This window comes from Aplidium turbinatum, chromosome 7 (assembly GCF_918807975.1).
Source record: "Aplidium turbinatum chromosome 7, kaAplTurb1.1, whole genome shotgun sequence".
In the NCBI taxonomy this organism is placed as follows: Eukaryota; Metazoa; Chordata; class Ascidiacea; order Aplousobranchia; family Polyclinidae; genus Aplidium; species Aplidium turbinatum.
Genome location: NC_137478.1, coordinates 30,240,448 through 30,265,095, shown reverse-complemented (window position 1 = coordinate 30,265,095; position 24,648 = coordinate 30,240,448). Strand labels below are relative to the sequence as shown.

The following is a 24,648-nucleotide window of genomic DNA, read 5'->3' as shown; positions in this document are numbered from 1 at the left end:
GTGCACCAATAGGTGGGCATTTGGAAGGAACTCTCAGCAGAACGCTTTAAAGATGGAGGATATATTTACGATAAACATTAAAATAATATGATTTTTGCATAATTGACACCTCTTCAAACATCTTGAAATAAAACTTTAATCCGCAACACGTGCCACTTAAATTTTGCATGCATCGGAATCAGTATTAAATTACCTTTCCAGGGATGTGCACCAATAGGTGGGCATTTGGAAGGAACTCCCAGCAGAACGCTTCAAAGATGGAAGATATATTTACGATAAACATTAAAACAATATGATTTTTGCATAGTAGACACCACTTCAAACATCTCGAAATAAAACTTTAATCCGCAACACGTGCCACTTAAATTTTACATGCATCGGATTTAGTATTAAATTACCTTTCCAGGGATGTGCACCAATAGGTGGGCATTTGGAAGGAACTCCCAGCAGAACGCTCCAAAGATGGAGGATATATTTACGATAAACATTAAAATAATACGATTTTTGCATAATAGACACCACTTCAAACATCTTCGAATAGAACTATAATCCGCAATACGTGCCACTTAAATTTTGCATGCATCGGATTCAGTATTAAATTACCTTTCCAGGGATGTGCACCAACAGGTGGGCATTTGGAAGGAACTCCCAGCAGAACGCTTCAAAGATGGAGGATATATTTACGATAAACATTAAAATAATACGATTTTTGCATAATAGACACCACTTCAAACATCTTCGAATAGAACTATAATCCGCAATACGTGCCACTTAAATTTTGCATGCATCGGATTCAGTATTAAATTACCTTTCCAGGGATGTGCACCAACAGGTGGGCATTTGGAAGGAACTCCCAGCAGAACGCTTCAAAGATGGAGGATATATTTACGATAAACATTAAAACAATACGATTTTTGCATAATAGACACCACTTTAAACATCTTCAAATAGAACTATAATCCGCAACACGTGCCACTTAAATTTTGCATGCATCGGATTCAGTATTAAATTACCTTTCCAGGGATGTGCACCAATAGGTGGGCATTTGGAAGGAACTCCCAGCAGAACGCTTCAAAGATGGAGGATATATTTACAATAAACATTAAAACAATACGATTTTTGCATAATTGACACCACTTCAAACATCTTCAAATAGAACTATAATTCGCAACACGTGCCACTTAAATTTTGCATGCATCGGATTCAGTATTAAATTACCTTTCCAGGGATGTGCATCAATAGGTGGGCATTTGGAAGGAACTCCCAGCAGAACGCTCCAAAGATGGAGGATATATTTACGATAAACATTAAAATAATACGATTTTTGCATAATAGACACCACTTCAAACATCTTCGAATAGAACTATAATCCGCAACACGTGCCACTTAAATTTTGCATGCATCGGATTCAGTATTAAATTACCTTTCCAGGGATGTGCACCAATAGGTGGGCATTTGGAAGGAACTCTCAGCAGAACGCTTTAAAGATGGAGGATATATTTACGATAAACATTAAAATAATATGATTTTTGCATAATTGACACCTCTTCAAACATCTTGAAATAAAACTTTAATCCGCAACACGTGCCACTTAAATTTTGCATGCATCGGAATCAGTATTAAATTACCTTTCCAGGGATGTGCACCAATAGGTGGGCATTTGGAAGGAACTCCCAGCAGAACGCTTCAAAGATGGAAGATATATTTACGATAAACATTAATATAATACGATTTTTGCATAGTAGACACCACTTCAAGCATCTCGAAATAAAACTTTAATCCGCAACACGTGCCACTTAAATTTTGCATGCATCGGATTTAGTATTAAATTACCTTTCCAGGGATGTGCACCAATAGGTGGGCATTTGGAAGGAACTCCCAGCAGAACGCTCCAAAGATGGAGGATATATTTACGATGAACATTAAAATAATATGATTTTTGCATAGTAGACACCACTTCAAACATCTCGAAATAAAACTTTAATCCGCAACACGTGCCACTTAAATTTTGCATGCATCAGATTTAGTATTAAATTACCTTTCCAGGGATGTGCATCAATAGGTGGGCATTTGGAAGGAACTCCCAGCAGAACGCTCCAAAGATGGAGGATATATTTACGATAAACATTAAAACAATACGATTTTTGCATAATAGACACCACTTCAAACATCTTCAAATAGAACTATAATCCGCAACACGTGCCACTTAAATTTTGCATGCATCGGATTCAGTATTAAATTACCTTTCCAGGGATGTGCACCAATAGGTGGGCATTTGGAAGGAACTCCCAGCAGAACGCTTCAAAGATGGAGGATATATTTACAATAAACATTAAAACAATACGATTTTTGCATAATTGACACCACTTCAAACATCTTCAAATAGAACTATAATTCGCAACACGTGCCACTTAAATTTTGCATGCATCGGATTCAGTATTAAATTACCTTTCCAGGGATGTGCATCAATAGGTGGGCATTTGGAAGGAACTCCCAGCAGAACGCTTCAAAGATGGAGGATATATTTACAATAAACATTAAAACAATACGATTTTTGCATAATTGACACCACTTCAAACATCTTCAAATAGAACTATAATTCGCAACACGTGCCACTTAAATTTTGCATGCATCGGATTCAGTATTAAATTACCTTTCCAGGGATGTGCACCAATAGGTGGGCATTTGGAAGGAACTCTCAGCAGAACGCTTTAAAGATGGAGGATATATTTACGATAAACATTAAAATAATATGATTTTTGCATAATTGACACCTCTTCAAACATCTTGAAATAAAACTTTAATCCGCAACACGTGCCACTTAAATTTTGCATGCATCGGAATCAGTATTAAATTACCTTTCCAGGGATGTGCACCAATAGGTGGGCATTTGGAAGGAACTCCCAGCAGAACGCTTCAAAGATGGAAGATATATTTACGATAAACATTAAAACAATATGATTTTTGCATAGTAGACACCACTTCAAACATCTCGAAATAAAACTTTAATCCGCAACACGTGCCACTTAAATTTTACATGCATCGGATTTAGTATTAAATTACCTTTCCAGGGATGTGCACCAATAGGTGGGCATTTGGAAGGAACTCCCAGCAGAACGCTCCAAAGATGGAGGATATATTTACGATAAACATTAAAATAATACGATTTTTGCATAATAGACACCACTTCAAACATCTTCGAATAGAACTATAATCCGCAATACGTGCCACTTAAATTTTGCATGCATCGGATTCAGTATTAAATTACCTTTCCAGGGATGTGCACCAACAGGTGGGCATTTGGAAGGAACTCCCAGCAGAACGCTTCAAAGATGGAGGATATATTTACGATAAACATTAAAATAATACGATTTTTGCATAATAGACACCACTTCAAACATCTTCGAATAGAACTATAATCCGCAATACGTGCCACTTAAATTTTGCATGCATCGGATTCAGTATTAAATTACCTTTCCAGGGATGTGCACCAACAGGTGGGCATTTGGAAGGAACTCCCAGCAGAACGCTTCAAAGATGGAGGATATATTTACGATAAACATTAAAACAATACGATTTTTGCATAATAGACACCACTTTAAACATCTTCAAATAGAACTATAATCCGCAACACGTGCCACTTAAATTTTGCATGCATCGGATTCAGTATTAAATTACCTTTCCAGGGATGTGCACCAATAGGTGGGCATTTGGAAGGAACTCCCAGCAGAACGCTTCAAAGATGCACATCCCTGGAAAGGTAATTTAATACTGAATCCGATGCATGCAAAATTTAAGTGGCACGTGTTGCGGATTAAAGTTTTATTTCAAGATGTTTGAAGTGGTGTCTATTATGCAAAAATCGTATTATTTTAATGTTTATCGTAAATATATCCTCCATCTTTGAAGCGTTCTGCTGGGAGTTCCTTCCAAATGCCCACCTATTGGTGCACATCCCTGGAAAGGTAATTTAATACTAAATCCGATGCATGTAAAATTTAAGTGGCACGTGTTGCGGATTATAGTTCTATTCGAAGATGTTTGAAGTGGTGTCTATTATGCAAAAATCGTATTATTTTAATGTTTATCGTAAATATATCCTCCATCTTTGGAGCGTTCTGCTGGGAGTTCCTTCCAAATGCCCACCTATTGGTGCACATCCCTGGAAAGGTAATTTAATACTAAATCCGATGAATGCAAAATTTAAGTGGCACGTGTTGCGGATTAAAGTTTTATTTCAAGATGTTTGAAGAGGTGTCAATTATGCAAAAATCATATTATTTTAATGTTTATCGTAAATATATCCTCCATCTTTGAAGCGTTCTGCTGGGAGTTCCTTCCAAATGCCCACCTATTGGTGCACATCCCTGGAAAGGTAATTTAATACTGAATCCGATGCATGCAAAATTTAAGTGGCACGTGTTGCGGATTAAAGTTTTATTTCAAGATGTTTGAAGAGGTGTCAATTATGCAAAAATCATATTACTTTAATGTTTATCGTAAATATATCCTCCATCTTTGAAGCGTCCTGCTGGGAGTTCCTTCCAAATGCCCACCTATTGGTGCACATCCCTGGAAAGGTAATTTATTACTAAATCCGATGCATGCAAAATTTAAGTGGCACGTGTTGTGGATTATAGTTCTATTCGAAGATGTTTGAAGTGGTGTCTTTTATGCAAAAATCGTATTACTTTAATGTTTATCGTAAATATATCCTCCATCTTTGAAGCGTTCTGCTGGGAGTTCCTTCCAAATGCCCACCTATTGATGCACATCCCTGGAAAGGTAATTTAATACTGAATCCGATGCATGCAAAATTTAAGTGGCACGTGTTGCGGATTAAAGTTTTATTTCAAGATGTTTGAAGAGGTGTCAATTATGCAAAAATCATATTATTTTAATGTTTATCGTAAATATATCCTCCATCTTTGAAGCGTTCTGCTGGGAGTTCCTTCCAAATGCCCACCTATTGGTGCACATCCCTGGAAAGGTAATTTATTACTAAATCCGATGCATGCAAAATTTAAGTGGCACGTGTTGCGGATTAAAGTTTTATTTCAAGATGTTTGAAGTGGTGTCTATTATGCAAATGTCGTATTATTTTAATGTTTATCGTAAATATATCCTCCTTCTTTGAAGCGTTCTGCTGGGAGTTCCTTCCAAATGCCCACCTATTGGTGCACATCCCTGGAAAGGTAATTTAATACTGATTCCGATGCATGCAAAATTTAAGTGGCACGTGTTGCGGATTATAGTTCTATTCGAAGATGTTTGAAGTGGTGTCTATTATGCAAAAATCATATTATTTTAATGTTTATTGTAAATATATCCTCCATCTTTGAAGCGTTCTGCTGGGAGTTCCTTCCAAATGCCCACCTATTGGTGCACATCCCTGGAAAGGTAATTTAATACTGAATCCGATGCATGCAAAATTTAAGTGGCACGTGTTGCGGATTATAGTTCTATTTGAAGATGTTTGAAGTGGTGTCTATTATGCAAAAATCATATTATTTTAATGTTTATTGTAAATATATCCTCCATCTTTGGAGCGTTCTGCTGATAGTTCCTTCCAAATGCCCACCTATTGGTGCACATCCCTGGAAAGGTAATTTAATGCTGAATCCGATGCATGCAAAATTTAAGTGGCACGTGTTGCGGATTATAGTTCTATTCGAAGATGTTTGAAGTGGTGTCTATTATGCAAAAATCATATTATTTTAATGTTTATCGTAAATATATCCTCCATCTTTGGAGCGTTCTGCTGATAGTTCCTTCCAAATGCCCACCTATTGGTGCACATCCCTGCAAAGGTAATTTAATACTGAATCCGATGCATGTAAAATTTAAGTGGCACGTGTTGCGAGTTATTGTTTTATTTAAGGTTTTTCGAAGGTATGTCAGGTCGCAGTTTATGCCTCGCACTTATTCACGGATGACTTTTTTAGGCGGAAAGCGGAAAAACTATTCTGCCAGAATGACGGTGGTATAAATGCAATTGCAGTGACTGCAGTCAGAATTCAGAATAGATTGTCAGAAAGAATCTAGCAGCAGGGGTTATTCCTTCAAGGTTCCAACTGCAATGTCTATTTATCATTTTTTATTTTTGTTCAGGATATATACTCTTTTATCATTTTCTTCAGCAGTATAATTCTCTGTTGTTCTGGTTGGAATATATAGTTAACTTTTGACCAATCAGTTTTGAATTACAGTCCACAAGAAACTTGTTTAATTGCATGGTTGTACTGATTCTATAGAATGTGCAAAAGGGTATGTACATTATAAATTACACATGTTCTAACTTGTGATTTATTTTATACTGCAAGAGAAGATGAATCACCAACAAAACCGGAACATAAATGGAGAAAATATACCTGTGAACAACCCTCCAAACATGATAAAGTCATGCCCTTCCAATCACATTGCTTTGGTTAAATTTTGTAACTGTTCATCACGAGATGTATCTTTAGAATGGATTGGTTTTAGAGGAGAGCATGTTATATATATCAAAAATTTAAAACCACATCATTTTCGTGTTATGAAAACATATGTTGGTCATCCATGGGTGGCGTATGATTCTAAATATAGATATCCGATGGTGTTTTCACCTGAACGTTGCATTGTTTATTTCCCTGCTGGTTCCCAAATGATTTTGAATGAAACCTCTCATTCAGTTACTAAAATATTAACAAGTCTGTGCAGTCTTGAAAAACTTTGTTTACAAGCATTACACCAACAGTTACCCAATGAAGATGTTGTACATCAGCTACCAATTTCTACTAATCTCAAGAAGAAACTGCAAAAATTATATTATTTTCAAAAATCTTTTAATTTGCCTGTAATAAACTTAGTTGATGAAGACTAATGTATAAATATATTGTAGGACTGTAGTAGGTGCTGGTGGCGACTTGCTAACAAGGTATTTGTAAACATATCAAACTTAGAGGAATAAGTACGTTGTTGCCAATAATGAATGAATCAATTTTTATTGTCATTTGCTTGTTTAGAACAATTTAAAAGTCTACTACCATCATAAATTTCAAACTTATTATATATAATATGTATATAGTATAAACTTTACAAAATTATCTTTCATTTTCATCTCAATATTTTTATACGTACTTGAAATTTATGCTTTATTGTGATAATGCTATAGATTCAATATATTGTTCATTTGAAAAAATTGTTATACGTTTGTAATGTTGGTTTGGGGAATATTGTGTGTTAACGGCGTCATTTAAACCCATAACGTTTGTGAAATGTTGTAACTGAAACATAGTCTTTAAAAGTAAAAAACAATAAAAACTATTAATAAGCTACTACATTACTACAAAAAGTGCTCAATGCTAAGCAAAAAAGCAAAGCAGAGCGAATTAAATCAAATATAGTTATTACTATCTGAATCCTTAACAGCCTGTTTCGTCTTTAACGGATTATCAGAAGGGTCTTATTCAAATAGAAAGTCTTATTCTATGGTAAGGTGAAACAGGCTGTTAAAGATTCAGATAGTAATAACTATATTTGTCTTCAAAAGTATATATATATGTATGATATATAAAAAGTTTAGATTAGAATTGTCTTCATAAATGTTTGTTATCAAAGTAACTTATAGTGCATAGGAATGAAGGTGAAGCACCTTAATTATGTTGATAATGGAACTACCGGTACCTGCCGTTTTACAATTATGTATTTGAAGTCTATTGCAATTCTTGCGTTTTGAATCTATATTTCATAAGTTTTTGTTAAAATGTCAGTTTTGTTTTGTTTAAGTACGCTATGCAGCTTCATAGCTTTGAGCGTATTAAGCACAAACTTGGCCCAGATGCCTTCCTGTCTTCAGATCTTGTTCCCTTTTGCAATCAGTAGCTGAGTGGTGGAAAATAAAAGTTGTTGGTTTGACATAGCATGCAGATGTTTTGGCAAGACTCTTAATGGCATGGCAGAATGATTCGGACCAGCTAACTCAGTGACTACATGTTCCGTATGGTAGGTGCTTCCAGCTGTCTGTTGTGTTGCATAATTGATTCGTATGTTATCACAATGGGCTTTAAAACAAAACTGATTTCACTACTTTATTTTTATTTAATTCTATTAATGTCTTATTGCTAGTTTTGTGGGTCTGCTACTATTCGGCGAGTTCCCCATTTGGTGACAGCCTTTTTCAACGAGTTCCCTATTTGGCAATTTTTTGAAAATCTAACGACACCCTTTGTAAATCCAACAATTGAATATTAGGCCTATTCAATATTCAGACATTGAATCAATGTAAATACGAACTGTTAGGCTAATTGGGTTCTTTGAACAAATCGAATAGCTTTTGTAAATGTTTCTCAGGTACAACCTAAACCTGGTCAGCAAAAGTTCCCTTTTGTATACGATTTCAACATCTGGCGACGTTACAACGATGTAATTGCCTTTGCATTACATTTAAAAGTTTTGTTGACATCAAAAATTCTTTTGAGTTACAGCATCGTTTTGTGAAAAAGGTTGTTTTGATGTAAAATATATTTGAAATATCATATAAAGTCAACAAATAACTTTTAAAAAAAATGCATGACGTGACGAATGACATAAACATGACGCAAAGAAGGTGGATGACTTAGGATACATGTCAATTTTATGTGAGCAAACATTTTAATTTAATAGTTCAAACATTTTTCGCTAAATTTCATTTTAATTTATTTTTCTTTGTCGGAATGCAAAAGAAACGATATTGTGGAATAAAATACAAAATTCTCTGAATAAACAGAAAGCGTCATTGGATTTTCAAAAAATTGCCGAATCGGACTTGCCGAAACGAGCCATTCCGTAGTTTTGCAGTAGCATACACAATATACTGTACCGTACATTTGCCTGTATCAAAGAGTAATAGCTGTTAACTGTTGTATCAACATAGTGTCTTATAAGATGTTATTTATCAGCTTTTATTGCTGTTATAGATTGAGTACTTCTGTTTATACTTGCTGCAGCCTATTTCTCTAAATTTAATACTAACAGTCTGACACTGGTGTATACTGTACATGTATGATATTAATTATTATGTAATTTATATTTAACTAAATACCTATTTGACTGTAAGAGTTGTTTGGGCACTTTAGTAGTTTTGTCACTTGAAATTTATTGTAAGATTGCTTAAATGCATTACTATAAACTATATTTTATTATCAATTTCTTTCTGCAACAATTTTTGTTCTGCAAAGTGATCACTTTATAATCGTTACAACGCGGTAAATAGTGTCTGATGTCAAAACTTTAGCTGGTGTCACAGATTAATGTCAATAAAGAGCTTTTTTAAAAGTAATTACTTATTATAATAAGCGCAATGTAATAAAATTGGCTTATGGCATACAAAATTACTGTATTAGATATATTTTCATGGTTTTATGTAAAATTATATATTCCATGCAAGTTATTTTACCTTTTGCTGTAATTGCTCAATAAACATGAAAGGCACCTTTTTATTCATTGCACTGAGCCTCCCAATCTAGTGTGGAGATAGACATGCCTCACAGCATCAAAATGCATTGAAGTTCATTTCCATGATTAACTTTATTGTAAAAACAAAGAAAAAAAGTCACTCTGTGCATAAATTCTTTGTATCATGCTAGGCTACCATTTATTGCTAACAAGTTTATTGTATCATAATTTGTATAAATTTATTGTGTTACCATTGTATTTTAAATGCCAATTTGCTAGTTTGTGAAATTTAAGAAATGATTAGCACGCACTGTTTTTCAGCATAATTTTTAGAAAAAGTTTCTAGAAAATGAAAACAGAATGAAGGTTATTTTTTGTGATACATTTGTACAAGATCCATCGGATGGAACTGTCAACAACAATTGGAGTGCAATTGATTTTCAATCACCAGTAGTTTTAGAAGAAATTCGCGTCATTCAAAGGGGAAGTCACTTGCATGACCAATTAGGTGCTGAAGGGTGAGTGGTGTTTTTTTATCATCTAGTCAAGTCAGATATCGAACCAGGTTCATGTGGCTAAAAAGTGAAGCCAGGTGCTTCAGTTGCTTGACCAATGGTGTTTGTGAAATAAAGGTTTTCATAGCCCTTGATTGAGGTACGGTAGTCTAGTTTTAATCTGAAATTATGTTTTTTCCTATTTTGCAGACAAATTGGAAAGACATCACCTGGCTCATTTCGCATTGATTTTTTTTCATGTGATGTGAATAACAAAGATGCAAGCACGTTTGAAAATTTGTGTGCTTTGGAATACAATGAAGCTACTAACACCTGTGCTGCCCACCCTCGCTTGCCTATTGTGATAGACAAATTGATATGCTGTGGTCGCTACACTGCAGTGACTCTAGCTGTGTTTGGTGCTGACGCATCAGACGTCAATGCAGTTCGTTCTATTCGAGAAAAACAAAGTATTGAAGCAAAGAAGCTTTCTCAACCCCCTGTACCTCCAATTCAAGATACTTTTCAAAATACTGGAGACAAACCACAACCTGGTCCATATCCTGGCAGGCCCCTGCAACCTCCTTTGCAGTCAGTGGACGTTTCTCCTACCAACCCACCATTCCACCGGCTAAAGACAGAAAGAGATGACTCTTTATTTCCTCCTGTTGATCCAACTAATTATTCCAACATGAATTATGACTCAAGATCTTATCGCGGACGGCCAAATGATAATTATCAATATCGCAATCATCGACAAAGAGACAACTATTATAACAAAACCAACATGGGTCAACATATGCAAGATCCTAATAATGACCAAGGCCATCTGCAGCGACGCCATGAGGCACACCACTATGGTAGGTATATGCATGAACGAGGTGGGTTTCGCTTTTCGAAGCATGCATTACCCTGGGGAGGTGGAGGTGATGCTGCTGATTACGGGAGAAAAGTTGGTGAATTCAATTCTGAGCAGGAAAAAAAGAACATGGAACAGTATGACCTAAATGTGAAGGAAGAACAACAGGTATGTGTAATCATTTTTCCAACTTGTTAGACTTAACAAGATTTGTTCAAAATGTTGGAAATAGAATTTGAATAAGCTTTTGGAAGGTCCTACCACTACCAGCGGTGTTACTTTTAGAGCAATAATAGTCATACCTGCTCCCATTACAACGTGTTTTTATTTTGCACTGTATCCATCTTAGATATGTGTTGCTTACAGTGGTTTACAAAGCAGACAGTATCAGCACAGCCGGGTACATTATTAGTATATTACCTTGAGTTCTTTGCTGAGCTTCATTACTATTTTCAAAAGGTCTTTGGTATGACCAGATGGGCAACAGAGTCCAGGTCTTCTTTTTCTGAGGCACTCTAACTACTGAGCTTTTTAAATATTATTTATGTTTAAAGCTTTCATGTTGGTATCGCTTGTTAAAACATTTGATAGAATGAAGAAGAATGGGAAGGGGTTGCTTTTGAGGAGATTAGTGATGAGGAGATAGATGAAGAGGCTGCTGCAAATATCGAAGCTATGATGGCTGAAGATTTGCTCCTACCTTCTTCCATGATGTCATTCAATCCATTCCACATGGATGTGTATCCACTTTCGCATTACACGTAGGTTACACTTACAACAAACTGTTTGGTTATTCCACAGTAGGCCTACTTGGCTGCTTGTCAAATCTTTTGAAAAACGAAGACGTAGTGAAGATGGATAGGCTTTTTCCAATGTTATATATATAATATGATTTTCACACTTTGTACCACATACTGCAAAGCTTTGGCATCCAATTTTTTTTACAATGACCGGAGTCGGATATAAAAAATGGGTTCTTGGCATATACAGTACGTGCATTTTAGTTTCTGCGCTGTTACTAGATTGAATTGCTTATGTTTTGGTGATTACACACTAAACATTGTTATTTCCTCAGGTGTCCAGAACTATCACAATTTGACTTGCTCCGAAACAAACTGCATGTGCTAGAAGAAAGTGATGTGGAAGAAACAAAGAAAATTTCTTCAAAGACTTTAATTGAAGAAGCAAGAAGTCTTAAGAAGCTTATAATCGCCAACATGAAACTTTGTCCTGTCAAACATGGAGGAGGTTACTCAAGCAGCTTAAAGAAAGATATTTCTTCAGTTTTGCCTGGAAAAGAAAAAGAGTGGGTGACAAATTTGGAAAAGATAGTTCCTTTAGTTCTTCAAGGACTTCCTTATTTAGAAGTTAAAGATGATCTCGATCACGCTTATATTCTCTGCGCTTGGGTTATCACAGGTCTTCAGTTGGAAGGCGCTATACCAAATTTGATTGGAGTGAACGTTCGCAGTTTGAAAGCAAGTCTTGGTTTAGCTCAGAAACTTTGCGAAACAGCTGCGGATGTTGTCGAGCAAATGACAGTTGCCGGTCTGGCGGATAGCTTGCTTGATATACTTCATGCAAAGCATGTTGCTTCGTCTATCAAAATATCAGCCATTCATGTCCTAGATGCTATGACCAATTGGCCTTCACAAATACATGACTTTCTCTTTGGTAATGACGATATGCCAAGTTTACAAGGCTCATCGGGTACCACGTCTTCAAAGAAAACCGGCTACTCTTCCGTTATTGAGCTGGCACTGGAACCCCAGGCTGCTAGAGTCGCAAGTGCGCTGAGTCAACTAACCAGAAAGGCTCACATCTATGAGTGTATGAATGAATTGCGAGCTCTTACGCAATCCTTTGTGCTGCATAAGATCCCAGAAGAATTCGTGTATGTTTCTGATGAAGAGAGTAATGATGGGGAAGAATATACTCACGATGAAGAAACTGAACAAGAGCTACATGCCTCTTCAACATTAACCGATGATGAAGAAATGATCAGTATTGAAGTTAGTATTACCAATGATGATAAAAGCAAACGGAAAGTTACTGCGCCAGAAATTGGACTTAATCCGCTACAGGAAGAAAACAGTGAAGAGCAAGTTTTTTCTGAAACTGTCTCTTCAAATCCTTCAGCTGCGGTAAGTTTTCAGCTGTAAGTTCACAATTCACATACTTTACATAGAAAAATAGGCTCCACTCTGTTGGATAGCACACTGTTTATCGCTTGTTTTGATTGTGCAGGGAAATCTTACTGTTCCAATTCAATCTGTGATGAGCTTGGAAGACATCAACATCGATGAAGAAGAACTTTCGAAGATAACTGAGTGTCTGAAGCAAATATTGTCTGCATTCCAAAGTCCAAGTGATACCATTGGGCAATCTCCCGTCCAGCGGTTTCCTTTGTCCAAAAATCATTTGTCTGCCCTTGATAAACACGCAAAGAATGACGCATTGACTGCATTGTACAGGTAAGTTACGTACATTTCAAGCTATATCCAATGCGATTCACTGTACACTCAGATAATTCAATGAATTCCTCACTAATTGCAAGGCAATTATCTAAATCTTTAGCAAGTATGGTTCATTTTTTGTCGTGTAAAGTTGAGGAGCCTCCTTTGAAGACAGTTTTTCATCTTCAATAACATATTATGGAACCAGAACAGAGGTTGAGAGAGAGACATCAGCTCCTATTTCCTTAATTTCATAGTTTTGTCGTGTAGTTTGCCGAAAATACATCAAGTTTTAATCATGATGTTGTTTTCAATGTAAACAATATTGTATATCTTTCAGAATGTCTGAGGGAACAGGACTTCTTTCGTCAGTACAAGCCCTTCTGACTTTACCAGTTGTTTCCGGACATAGAGGAGTATTTGAATCTTGCTCCATGTTTTTAGAAGAATTGATGGACACCAAGCACGGTTTGCTTCACCTCTTGTCCAACTCTGATTGTGTCCTCCACATCATTCATCATCTCATGAAGTCCACGCCCCATCTTGACGTTGAAACGCCACGCACTGCTGGATATCTTGGAGCAAAACTTGCCTTCCACATCCACGCCATGCAGTCAGTGGATCACATATCAAGTCTTTTGGAATCAGAGGCAGAAGTAGATGATATTGAAGAGGAATTATCACATGCATTCAAGGGCCTCTACTCCTTAACTTATCCTTCCTTTGGGAGGCATTATGTGGCCAAGGTTCTTGGCCTGGATGATCTTTTGTCTCCTTTATTGCTCTGTCTTTGGTATCCTTCTAAACTTACAGATCCTGATCCTGCACCTGAAGAGGAATCAGAGGAAGTGAAGAAGTCTGCCAGTGATGCTGAAAAGAGCGATAAAGAAGGTAGGCTCTTTTTGTAATTCTTTTTGTTCCAATGATTGTAATAAATTTTTGAAGGCCCAGTTTGATTCAGCTACGTGTGGGTTGATCAGCATGATTACAAACACTGCTCAACTCTACCCACCCAGGGTATAAAAAAAAACTAGATGTTATGTAGTCGCTGAAGGAGAGACGGTCAATATAAAGAAACTGGTCACCCTACTTTCATTTGTGCCGTAGATGACCGCAGTGCAATCAGAATGTTATTTTCCTGTTTCTGTCCTATTTACCCATTCTAGCGCATATATTGCTTTATCTTTATTTTCATGTTCTTACTGATGACCTTGTGTTTTATCATTTCATGTATTTTAAAGAAGCTGACAAGCCAGAAGAAGAGACACCAGACCTGATCCATCACAAAAGTGCTGTTAACAGTTACGCGGCTTCTTTGGTTCACCTTGTACTTTCGATGCCAGACGACGCCGGCTATATTTACAAGCATTTGGCTGAGTTGACTCGGTCCTGTTTGTCCATGCGGCACGTTACATCAAGGTCGGAACAGTTTAAAAGATTTCTCAGTCCATTGGAGAGAAATATCGTCGGAGATGACTCAGATATTGGGAAACTTGTTGAATTCATTAAAGAGAAAAGTTCCCTCTTAGAATGGACGAGTTTGACCATAGACGGGCCCGGCATATGTACAGCGCTGAAACTGTTGTGCCATTTGTGTATTAAAGGTAGACGGAATTTGAGAGTTTTTCAACCGCTTGTTGCTATCTCAGTAAAGTATATGAACTTTATCTAGTTGTGCACAGCCGAATTGTGAGAGCCCTGGTACGACCCTCGACAACATGTCGTTCCAACACCGCTCCCGAGCACTCAGTTGTGTCTTTAATGAAGGCACTTCAACATATGATTGAAGATGGGCACGAAGATTCCCTCCCGTCCACCTAATATTAATAGTAATGTTATAAAATATTATTTATCTTATAGCCTACCCACCACCGGACGTATTGTTTAGAAGCAAAACCAGCCCAACCTTCTCTATAGGCTCTAAAAGTAGAACAGAGAAAAGCTCTAACTAACGTCGCACTTAAGTTAGTCGATCTGTGTCAGTGTTGTAATAATCATTCAACTATTGCAGGGAATGGGAGGGAAACAGATGCGGGTTCCCGATTGAAAGTGCTCGCTCTCTTTTCCGTCGACGCATTGAACATTCTATTGTCACTGTGCGATCAACTCCACAAATCGTTGCACTACTTTTGCCATGGCATCCACGCCATGGTGACGGGGATGTTAGCGTCCACTCATATCCTCATCACGTCTATGTGCAACAGCACGCTGTCGCTTCTTCATTTGATGCTGTTTCAAGTATTGGACTCATCAATGGATGGGAAGAATATGAATGGCGTACACATCACCCGGGCGATTGTTGCGCTATATTCTGACATTTACATTCTGCTGCGGCCAACAGACACAGCTTTGCTACATACCTTCACAGGAAAAGTTGTTTCGATTTTTGCCTTATTTTTCGCTAATTCAAAGCCTTCAGAAATGACCAACACAATCATAACAGAAATCATTAAATACGCGGAGACACAATGCGATAATTTCGTTCCTACTTTATTGCTCTTATCACAACTTCTACCAATGCCTCTGCCCATAGTAACACCAAGCAATCCTCCTGAAAACTCTCGGGCTAATGCAGTGTCCGTCTGCATGGTATGGAGCAAGTGCATATCTCCTCATATTAATGACTTGATCGATTTTTTACTACCACTGTCTTCATCGACTTGCCGGCCGCTTATTGAAGTTGTTGTGATGTTAGTGCAACAGATTGTTGATCTATCTCCATCGTTGGCTCTCACAATAATGAAGAGGTACTTAGGAGATGTGTCTCCGCTCTTGGTGAGCCCATTGATTAAGGAAAACAAAGAAGATACGATGATCACTGATGCTGATGAAGGAGACAAAGAGTTTATTTTGTCTCCTGGCCAAGTGACATCGGTTCAAACGTTTTCAGAAATCTTAACCTTGCCGACTGCCAAGTCTGCCGCCATCTCATTGCTCCATGATGAAGCGGATGGAGTAATGAATCTATGGATGTACGGGACCAACCTCCAGACGTCTCCAGAAGATGTCTCCGCGATTTTGCTCCTCATCTCGGTTCTCGTGGATTCGGAATTTTCAATCCATCCCACCAACGATGCAGCTTTCTCACTGGCAGATTGTCTTCCCTGTGTCACCCACCTCAAAGCGATGGTGAAACTAGCTGTCAATCAAACTAGCAACCCGTCTAGCAGGGTCTCCAGCCGCGCATTCCTTGTGCTTGCCCTTCTCTATAGAACCAGGTATGAAACCGATTGTTGCCAGCAAATCTGTCCCTTTTTACGTTGATTAAATGCCTGTAGACGTTAAAATCAATGTGAAACTAATTAATTTTTCTAGCTAGGAGATAGTAGGTTTAAGGGTGCACTACTATTTAGAACAAGATTTACAACATTCGTAATAAATGTGCACATACACCACTAAATTTCATCCAAGCTACAATAAACTATGTACAGACGTACAGTATTGCCGATCTTGTTACAAGCTGTCCAAAAACGTTATTTTTTAAAATAACTTATTGTGAAGTGAAGGTGATTAAAAATAAGCAAGACCTGGAGAGAATAGTATCAACTTCATTTAGGTGACAGCTACTGGTATATTAGCTACATACTTATGGAGAGGGTTTTCTTGTCTTTATTTATTTTTAAATGGAAAGTTTAAGAAACGGTCCAAAAGGCAAAATTTACTTCACGATTCGTTCAACAAAGTGTTTATTTCTGTTTTCTAAATCGCTCCATTAAAGTTTGCCTAGAGGAACATTGAACATCTCTTCAAGTTTTTAGCCAATTGGACCCAGTACTTTTTTAGTAGTTACCAATTCTTGTCCAAAAAGTGTCATTTTGAGTAAATCGCATCTCAAAAAGGATCTCAAATAAATCAAACGTGACTCTCGAACGTATCCTTAATGCTTAGATAAGTCATTTATCAGCAATAAGAGCAAGTTATTTATATGTTTTGTTCATTTTCTATGTTCTAGACGCTTTTAGTGCAGACAAAATGATTTTCATCCATTAGTATCGCTAATGATTTAATTTTTTTTTCGATTTTTTGAACAACAATCTCAAAAAACATGATATTTAAGTACACCTAAAAGGCAAGGTACCCTCAAAAAACTCTAATTGAAGGTTGAAGTAGTTGGAATAGGCAAAAACTAAGCACAGATTTTGAGTCTATAATAAATTTCTGACATAAATCGCCAAAAAAAATTTTGAATTTTTTAAAATACCTGGTAGTGTAGTGCACCCTTAATCTTAATTTAACTTATTTATTATTTGCATGTGCCGGGACATATAACCATGTTTGCCAGGAGGCCTAAAATCGGGACAGAAAACGACCCGCTTAACTTTAAAGGCCGAGGCTATTTTTACCGCATGTAGTGAAAGTATCCTTATAAATTAAGCCTCTGTCGTTTTCTGTCTGAATTTTAGGCCACCTGCCAGTCGTGCATATAACTATATTTGGTATACCAGCGCGGTTCGCTTTGACTATTAATGTGCGTTCACTCGTGCCATTCACAGTGCTTATATTGTATTTGCTCACTGCATCTTCACACCGCTACTGCATTATATTATAATGATGCCTTTTATTATTTCACCAGATTTACGATACCATATGTACGAAATGCTCTATTGAAGGCAGAAGATGGATTCTCCAAAGCTATGAAGATATTGAGCGACAATTTCGATTCGTCTTCTTCCTATTGCCTAGATGCATTGTTTAATGTGTTCGAATTTCTGTATCTTCTTCTTGATAGAAGCAATGATAGATCAGGAAAGAGTGAATTGAAATATTCTTTGTCCAACTCACAACTCCGACAGTTGTTACGCTGGAAAGATAATAATGAACAACCCATAATGGTTTTGGAGTCAAAGACGCAAAAACTATTCACAGAAAATGCTTCCTCTTCTGACGACTTTGCCAGCTTGTTCGATCGGGTGACGTCACTACGACAGAGTTTAACTTCAGGTAGCAGCTTGGAAGATATTCTTCTTCTAGAGGAACAAGCTCTTCCTGATCCGACTTCATTGCTGGAGCAATTTGCAAATCGACCTGTTTTTGTCATCAACACAGAAGACTCGCATCTGATCACTCAGCTCTCCCTGACGGCTCCGAGTCGCTCGACATGTCCACCACCAGATGGCGATGAGCAGCGTCTTGTCCAGTGTGACCTCATAGCCACGGCCGAGAAGTTCTGCCCCGGCTATGACCTCGCCGAGCAACTGGAGAAGTCCGCCAAGGCGGTTGATGTTCAAAGGGTTGCAGAAGAAACTGACGCAATGGCCAAGCGACGCCAAAAGATGGAAACCTATTCTGCTCGTCTTGGGAAATCGTTGACATTCATGAAGCGTTCCCACGGAATATTGATGGCCCAGCAACAACAGCCGCCGGGGGGAAGGGGCCGTGGTCGTGGCAGGGGTCGAGGCAATCCGAGCAATCGACCCTTTGATTTGTTTCGTCACAGAAAACAAAACACGAGTCGTCCGCCATCGATGCATGTCGATGATTTTGTTGCTGCTGATGAAGAACAGGAGAAGAACGAAAGTGAGGACCAATTCTTCAAGTCACCTCCTCCGCCTGTTCAACCCATCCGACGACCCCCACCCCTGCAGACTTTCAAACCTCGGGAGTTTACCCCCAGAGGGGGAAGGGGCAGCGGTAGGGGTTCAAGAAACAGCAGTTACCGGTCTCGCGGCGGTTTTTACCAAGGTTCTCATTCCAACATCTCACCTCTGAATAAATTTCGCCCCCAAGGCAATGGACGAGGGAGCAGGATACCCGAGAGGTTCCGGGGAATCCCCTCAAGACCCAACGCCAGTAGACTAAGTTTTTCCCCAATCGAAGGGTTTAAGACAAACAAACAGGAACTTCCCGATGGGTGGGATGGAGGCTTTAATCGGGGTTATTCTGGTGAGGGACTTCCCTACCGAGGAAGGGGGTCCAAAGTTATGAAAGGTCCCAGAGGAGCCTATTCGTTTGCTTCACCCAATTACAAACAATGGGGCGGCGAGCCCCCGTCGTTTCAACGCAGCGGGAGACCATACGAAAGGACGAGGGGCAAACACATGCGCTCTTCCACGCGCTGAATGGGTTGACCCTCTTGCTTGGCTACGATTCTTTTCAACGATTGTATTCTTCATTTGTTGTAACCCCGGTATGGCGGAGATCAGCAAAACATCAAAGTTTCTCCTCTTGAACATTTTAACATGACTGTAGCCTCTGTGAAAACCTCGGGGTTGCCTTTAAACCTTTGTATTGTTTCCATCGTGATAACGAAGACAACTTTTTGCACGTTTGGCCAACTAAAAGCTAATGTTTATAAAGCTGATGTTGTCATTTTTAAATACAAAATTTACCAGTTTTTGTACCAAAAAGAAAAGTACTGTATAAAATAAAAGCGCAAGCCCATGAAATGCAGTTTTGGTTCTGCAGCGAGGTAAAGCTTGTACTTCGATCAATTCCTTTGAATGCGCATTATAAGCGACTTCATGCAGTGTTGAGGGATACTTGGTCAGTTAAACACCGTCATTTTGTAAGATAATGTGTGGAAATACTTGGCATAGAGTATGAACTAATCATATAATTGAAAACTAACTATATTTATATCAAAATGAAACGTTTGTTAAACTAAATGTATTTCTACCGCACCAAAAATGTCCCAATCGAGGATTAGCCTTTTGAGCGAAACATAAGTTTTAAATCGTGTGTATTTTGTGTCGATTTGATGTTTTAATGATGTTTTTTTAAATTGTTAATTTTGTGAAATTAAACTCCACCATTTCAGTGGTACAAATAATTGTTTCTATTTGCTGGTGTACAACCATTTCATTACACGCCTTTTTGAATATTATTGCTGAATTTTAGATCATAATAAAATTATACATCTAATAAAAAAATAAAAAGTCTGAAATGTAGATACTAAACTCAACTTCAGCAAACGTTTCGAAACTAAACTGTCTTTATCTTCAGTGCTATAAATGTATTTTACTTCATGAGTTTAGTATCTATATTAAGGGCTCGTTATTTTTTGATTAGATTAGCCAGGCGTTAAAACCATATATGTTCATTAAAGTAGCCCAGCACTGTATCACCAACGCACCCAAGGTTCTATCTTCAGCCTATAAATAACTGTTCGCTGCAGTGTTGCCAATTCAAAACAATGTTTGTTTCATTCCGGTAGCCCGCGCCACAATACAACCGAAGTCAAGTTTTTATGACGCCTCTTGATAAAATCACGAAGAAAACCAGTTCACAACCAGCATGCTAGTTGTAGTTTCTATAGCAACACAACGTGAGAGATTGTTGAATGTGAAGAAACGTTGCCAGAAGACAGAAGCTGTTGTAGTATTGCACAGGCTTGCGCTGTCAAATAGGCTTAACAATTTTTTTTCTATATCTGTTTACTTCACACGCAGCATTCAGGCTACATCATATTTTGTGAGTAGGGGAAGTGTGGGACCTATGGAACGCCGGGACCTATGGAACACCAGATTTACTCCCAAACCAAAAGTGGATTTTAAAAAATATTTATACTTGGAAACACCGTTTTGACATGTAAGCAGAAATCGGTAGACTCTTTAACATAGGACAGTTTTCCGTGCGAATCAGCTGATTTCAGTCATGTGACTCAGCACGTGATATTCCGATCTTCTCGATCCGATCTTCTCCAAACATTTTTGCTACAAAGAAAATTAAGTGAATGTATCGCCACAGCAGCGTGGCCTAATGGGTTAGGGCAAGGGAATAGTCATTTCGATTGCGTGGGTTCGATTCCCACCCTCTGCTAATGTTCTTTTTTCTTCTGCAATTGAACTGAGTGCAAGAAGGATCTTAAAGACTGTAATCAATTGAGTTTATAAGGTTACAATCATAATGGCGTGAGTCACATGACTGCAAACAGCTGATTCATGAGGAAACCTGTCCTACGTTAAAGTGCCCACCGCAGAAATCAACTTCGAAAATTCTGGAAAAGGCTGTTTTGAAAGACGCAAACGCTTTTTTATGTTTTTGAGCTTGAAAATGTACCTTTGAGGTCTAACTTTGTAAGAATTCTGCAGAAGTTTAGGGCAAGCAGGACTCTTAGCGCAGAATCTCTGATGAAACCATTTATTTAAACAGTATATAGACAAGAATGCAGCACAGTAAAGTGCATCATTTCAAACTTACAACCAGTTATATAAACATCATGGCTATGTGGGACCTATGGAACACTGTTTCACATAGGTGTTCCATAGGTAAGGGGCGCTATCATTATTCTGGGTGGATTTGTCATTTAAATGGTAAAAAACTAAGAAAGAGACACTGCGGTTTTAAATAAGCTCTGCATGCAGTCGTTGCCGAAATGTTGCTGTTCAATGTGAACCTTATTACCCAAAATTTGTTAGTGGCAACACTGTTCAATATATAATGTTTGTTGCATAGTGTTTCTACTGAAAACTTCGGAATAAGGAATTCACTTTGAAAGGTGATATCTTGGAAACGCCTGCATTTTAGTAAGAAAGTTTAAATTTGGAGGGGTAGAGTTTTTAGGTTTTTAATATTTTTAGTAGCCTAACAACTTTACCACGTGACTTTATTTTGTGGGTTTCATTTTTTGTTATTTTTCTGTGTAGGCCTATTCTTTTTTTCGATTGGTGTTGAATGTTTTCCATGGTGCTTTGTTAAAAATCTAGATTTTGCTTGACAATGAGCAGTGCTTTTAGCTCTAATGCAATAGCGTTCCATAGGTCCCATCGGGTGTTCCATTGGTCCCATAGGGGTGGGACCAATGGAACATTTCGCAAAATTTTTGTTTTTTCTCGTAACAAGCTAACCAATCAACATATTTTTATTTCGCTTTATTATAAGTTAAAACCACCCACCAGCATAATATAATCCAAAATTTAGGTTGTTTGAAGTTAAAATACAAAAGTTATGACCATTTCAAAAAAAGTGTTCCATAGGTCCCACACTTCCCCTATTGATTAGTTGAATCTTTATCCTCGGACTGGCAAGGCTTCTGATAAGTTATTCCTGATAATTTGGCATACTTGTAGAGGCTTTGAACCACTGACGCAGGCCCGGTTACCAAGATTGACAGAGTGAAGTTTCCGATTGTTGAAGTGTTGTTGCCGTGAAACTATTCCGCCCACTAGGTGCCGCTGATTGGTGAGCCGTTCTAAAATGCGTTGCTCAAGTGCACACTGGGGATTGTAGATCATAGAAATGCGAAACTACATCCGCTTTTGGCTTATCCGCAACTCTAGAAGGGTTACAATTTGTTCTAATTTACAAAATATTGTACTTTTTATGGGTTATATAAGAAGAGTAAAGTTGGTATTAAAACAGTTTAAGGTTTTTAGTTAAAAGCAAGCCAGCAGCAAAGCGTAAAAAATGTCAAATTGGCAATTGACCCTTTTAATGTTGGCGGAACAACGGAGTTGCGCGTCCGGTAATGTACCGTCCCTAGCACACACCCCAAGAATCGAACTACCGTGCGTATCTCCGTTCAAAGAGCATATGAACGGTACAACTCTTTCATCGTAAAATATAATATGGGTTTCTTTCCTATCAGACAGGTTGTTCAAGGTTTGTTTGTCATATCTTTATCCTACATTGCGGGAAAGCGGACTTGAGCGCTATGCATCGGTGTACGCCTTCCGACGTACACCTGACCCACGCTGCAGCCGACGGCAATGTCTGTTTCCGGTTGTCTACTCTACTTATGACTTAAATTTGGTACCCATCACTCGAAATCGATCACTGGGCAGAGGCAATTACCGTAAAGTTTCTTGCCCAGAGAAACAACAGCAAGTGCGGGTGGCTGGAGTCGAACATGCAGGCTCTCGACTGCGAGCCCAACGCGCTAACCACTCGGCCACTGCTGGTTAAGGACAAGTTATGGAATAGGACAAGTGTTAAGGACAGGTTAAGGACAAGTGATAGAATACCGGGTAGCTTCGTCCAGTGCTGCCGTATCATGCATTCCATTTGGTGCTTTGTAGACGACTAGACGGAACATTCAAAACGTTATGGTCAGCAGTTTGTACCTCTGCGCCACATTCACAGGCCAATCAGGAAGCAAAACCCCACTTGCGCATATTGAAATGGAAAAGGCGGCTCTTATTCGAATTCAATTCAGCTCAAACCAAGTTGATCTGGGCAGGTCCATATTAAGGGGGCGCGAGGTGTAAAATTATGGAGTCTGGTGTTGGTGGTAGGCCTACACCAGGGGTTCTTAACCAGGGGTACGTGCACCCCTTGGGCCTTGGGGGTAGGCTACGAAGCACCAAAGCAGGGGGTACGACGTGCAGTGTGAAATTACACTCTATTTAGGCATATGTGTAAAGAATGCGTAATGACCAAATGAAAGACTATCTTATTGAAATAAAAGCTAGTAGTAAAAGCAAAATGGAGTTTGATTCAATGCAGTTGGATTCCTTCTGGTGTGCACAACTTATCACATTTTACCAGTTAGCAAAAAAGCTTTAGGAATCCTTGTGGCTTTTGCGACAACCTACCCATGTGAAACTGGGTTCTCACTCTTGTGAACATCCAAACTAAGCCGTGGAATCGTTTGGATCCATGAGATGATATGCGTGTGTCCATCTCAAAGAAAGAACCTCTTTTCAACATGATTATTGACATTGATCAACAAAATAGCGATTTGTAGATTGACTGATGAATATTGTTGAACTTACAAGACTGTTTTTAATGCATACATTCAACACGTCAGTTATAAATACACTGAGTTTAAATCCTATTATTACAATTCTATTTGCTTCCGTAGGCCATTGTAGACAGGGGCAGTGCCGGTCTTTGGGGTGTGCAAACCATGCGATCGCACAGGGCCCGCAATTTAGGCCTACTCAGAAAATTAGAGAATGTAGAATGTAGATCATACTGTAATTGTACTGTCCCTATCAGAAAATGCAGTAATTTTTGTCATTTCCAATGGAAAAAATTCGATTCACAAGCAAGTACCGGTATCCAAGTACCGGTATTTTTTGTTGAACATGCTCTCAGAATGCATCAAATTCAAAGTAATTTTTCAAATTTTTCTGGGGGAGGCCTCCCACACCCCCCGCCTTTAGGTGTTGCTTTCGGCGAGCACGCCATCAGGCTTCGCCCGCCGGCCGTCAAAACCTCCCCTTTAAAAATAGCTAGCTACGCTACTGAATTGGATCATTGTCATTGGGGCCCGCAAAGCGTATTCCGCACAGGGCCCGAAATACCCTAAGACCGGCACTGACTGGGGGTACGAGAAAATTTCATGGAGGCTCAAAGAGTACGAGCGCTAAAAAGGTTAAGAAACACTGGCCTACACTATTTATGGCAGAGCGATTTAATTTCATTGTTCTCATTCGACCTATCCACTCATGGTTGGTGCTCCAAATAGTTTGGCAATTCAATTAAGCGCTGAACTGGGGTTAGTTCAAACAAGCATCGAAGGAGAATAGGTGTAAAAAAGTAT

General features: G+C 38.4%; 1 protein-coding gene across 1 annotated transcript; it reads left to right on the top strand.

Annotated features, from left to right (window-relative positions):
* Window positions 1-9,744: 9,744 nt before the first annotated feature.
* Window positions 9,745-20,046, top strand: LOC145774217 (protein virilizer homolog). The gene is made up of 9 exons (XM_082585398.1): window positions 9,745-9,932; window positions 10,119-10,935; window positions 11,359-11,528; window positions 11,843-12,911; window positions 13,015-13,241; window positions 13,564-14,114; window positions 14,465-14,827; window positions 15,235-16,441; window positions 17,797-20,046. The coding sequence occupies exons 1-9, from the start codon at window positions 9,775-9,777 to the stop codon at window positions 19,280-19,282; spliced, it is 6,048 nt and encodes a 2,015-aa protein (XP_082441524.1). The 5' UTR covers window positions 9,745-9,774; the 3' UTR covers window positions 19,283-20,046.
* The last annotated feature ends 4,602 nt before the right edge of the window (window positions 20,047-24,648 follow it).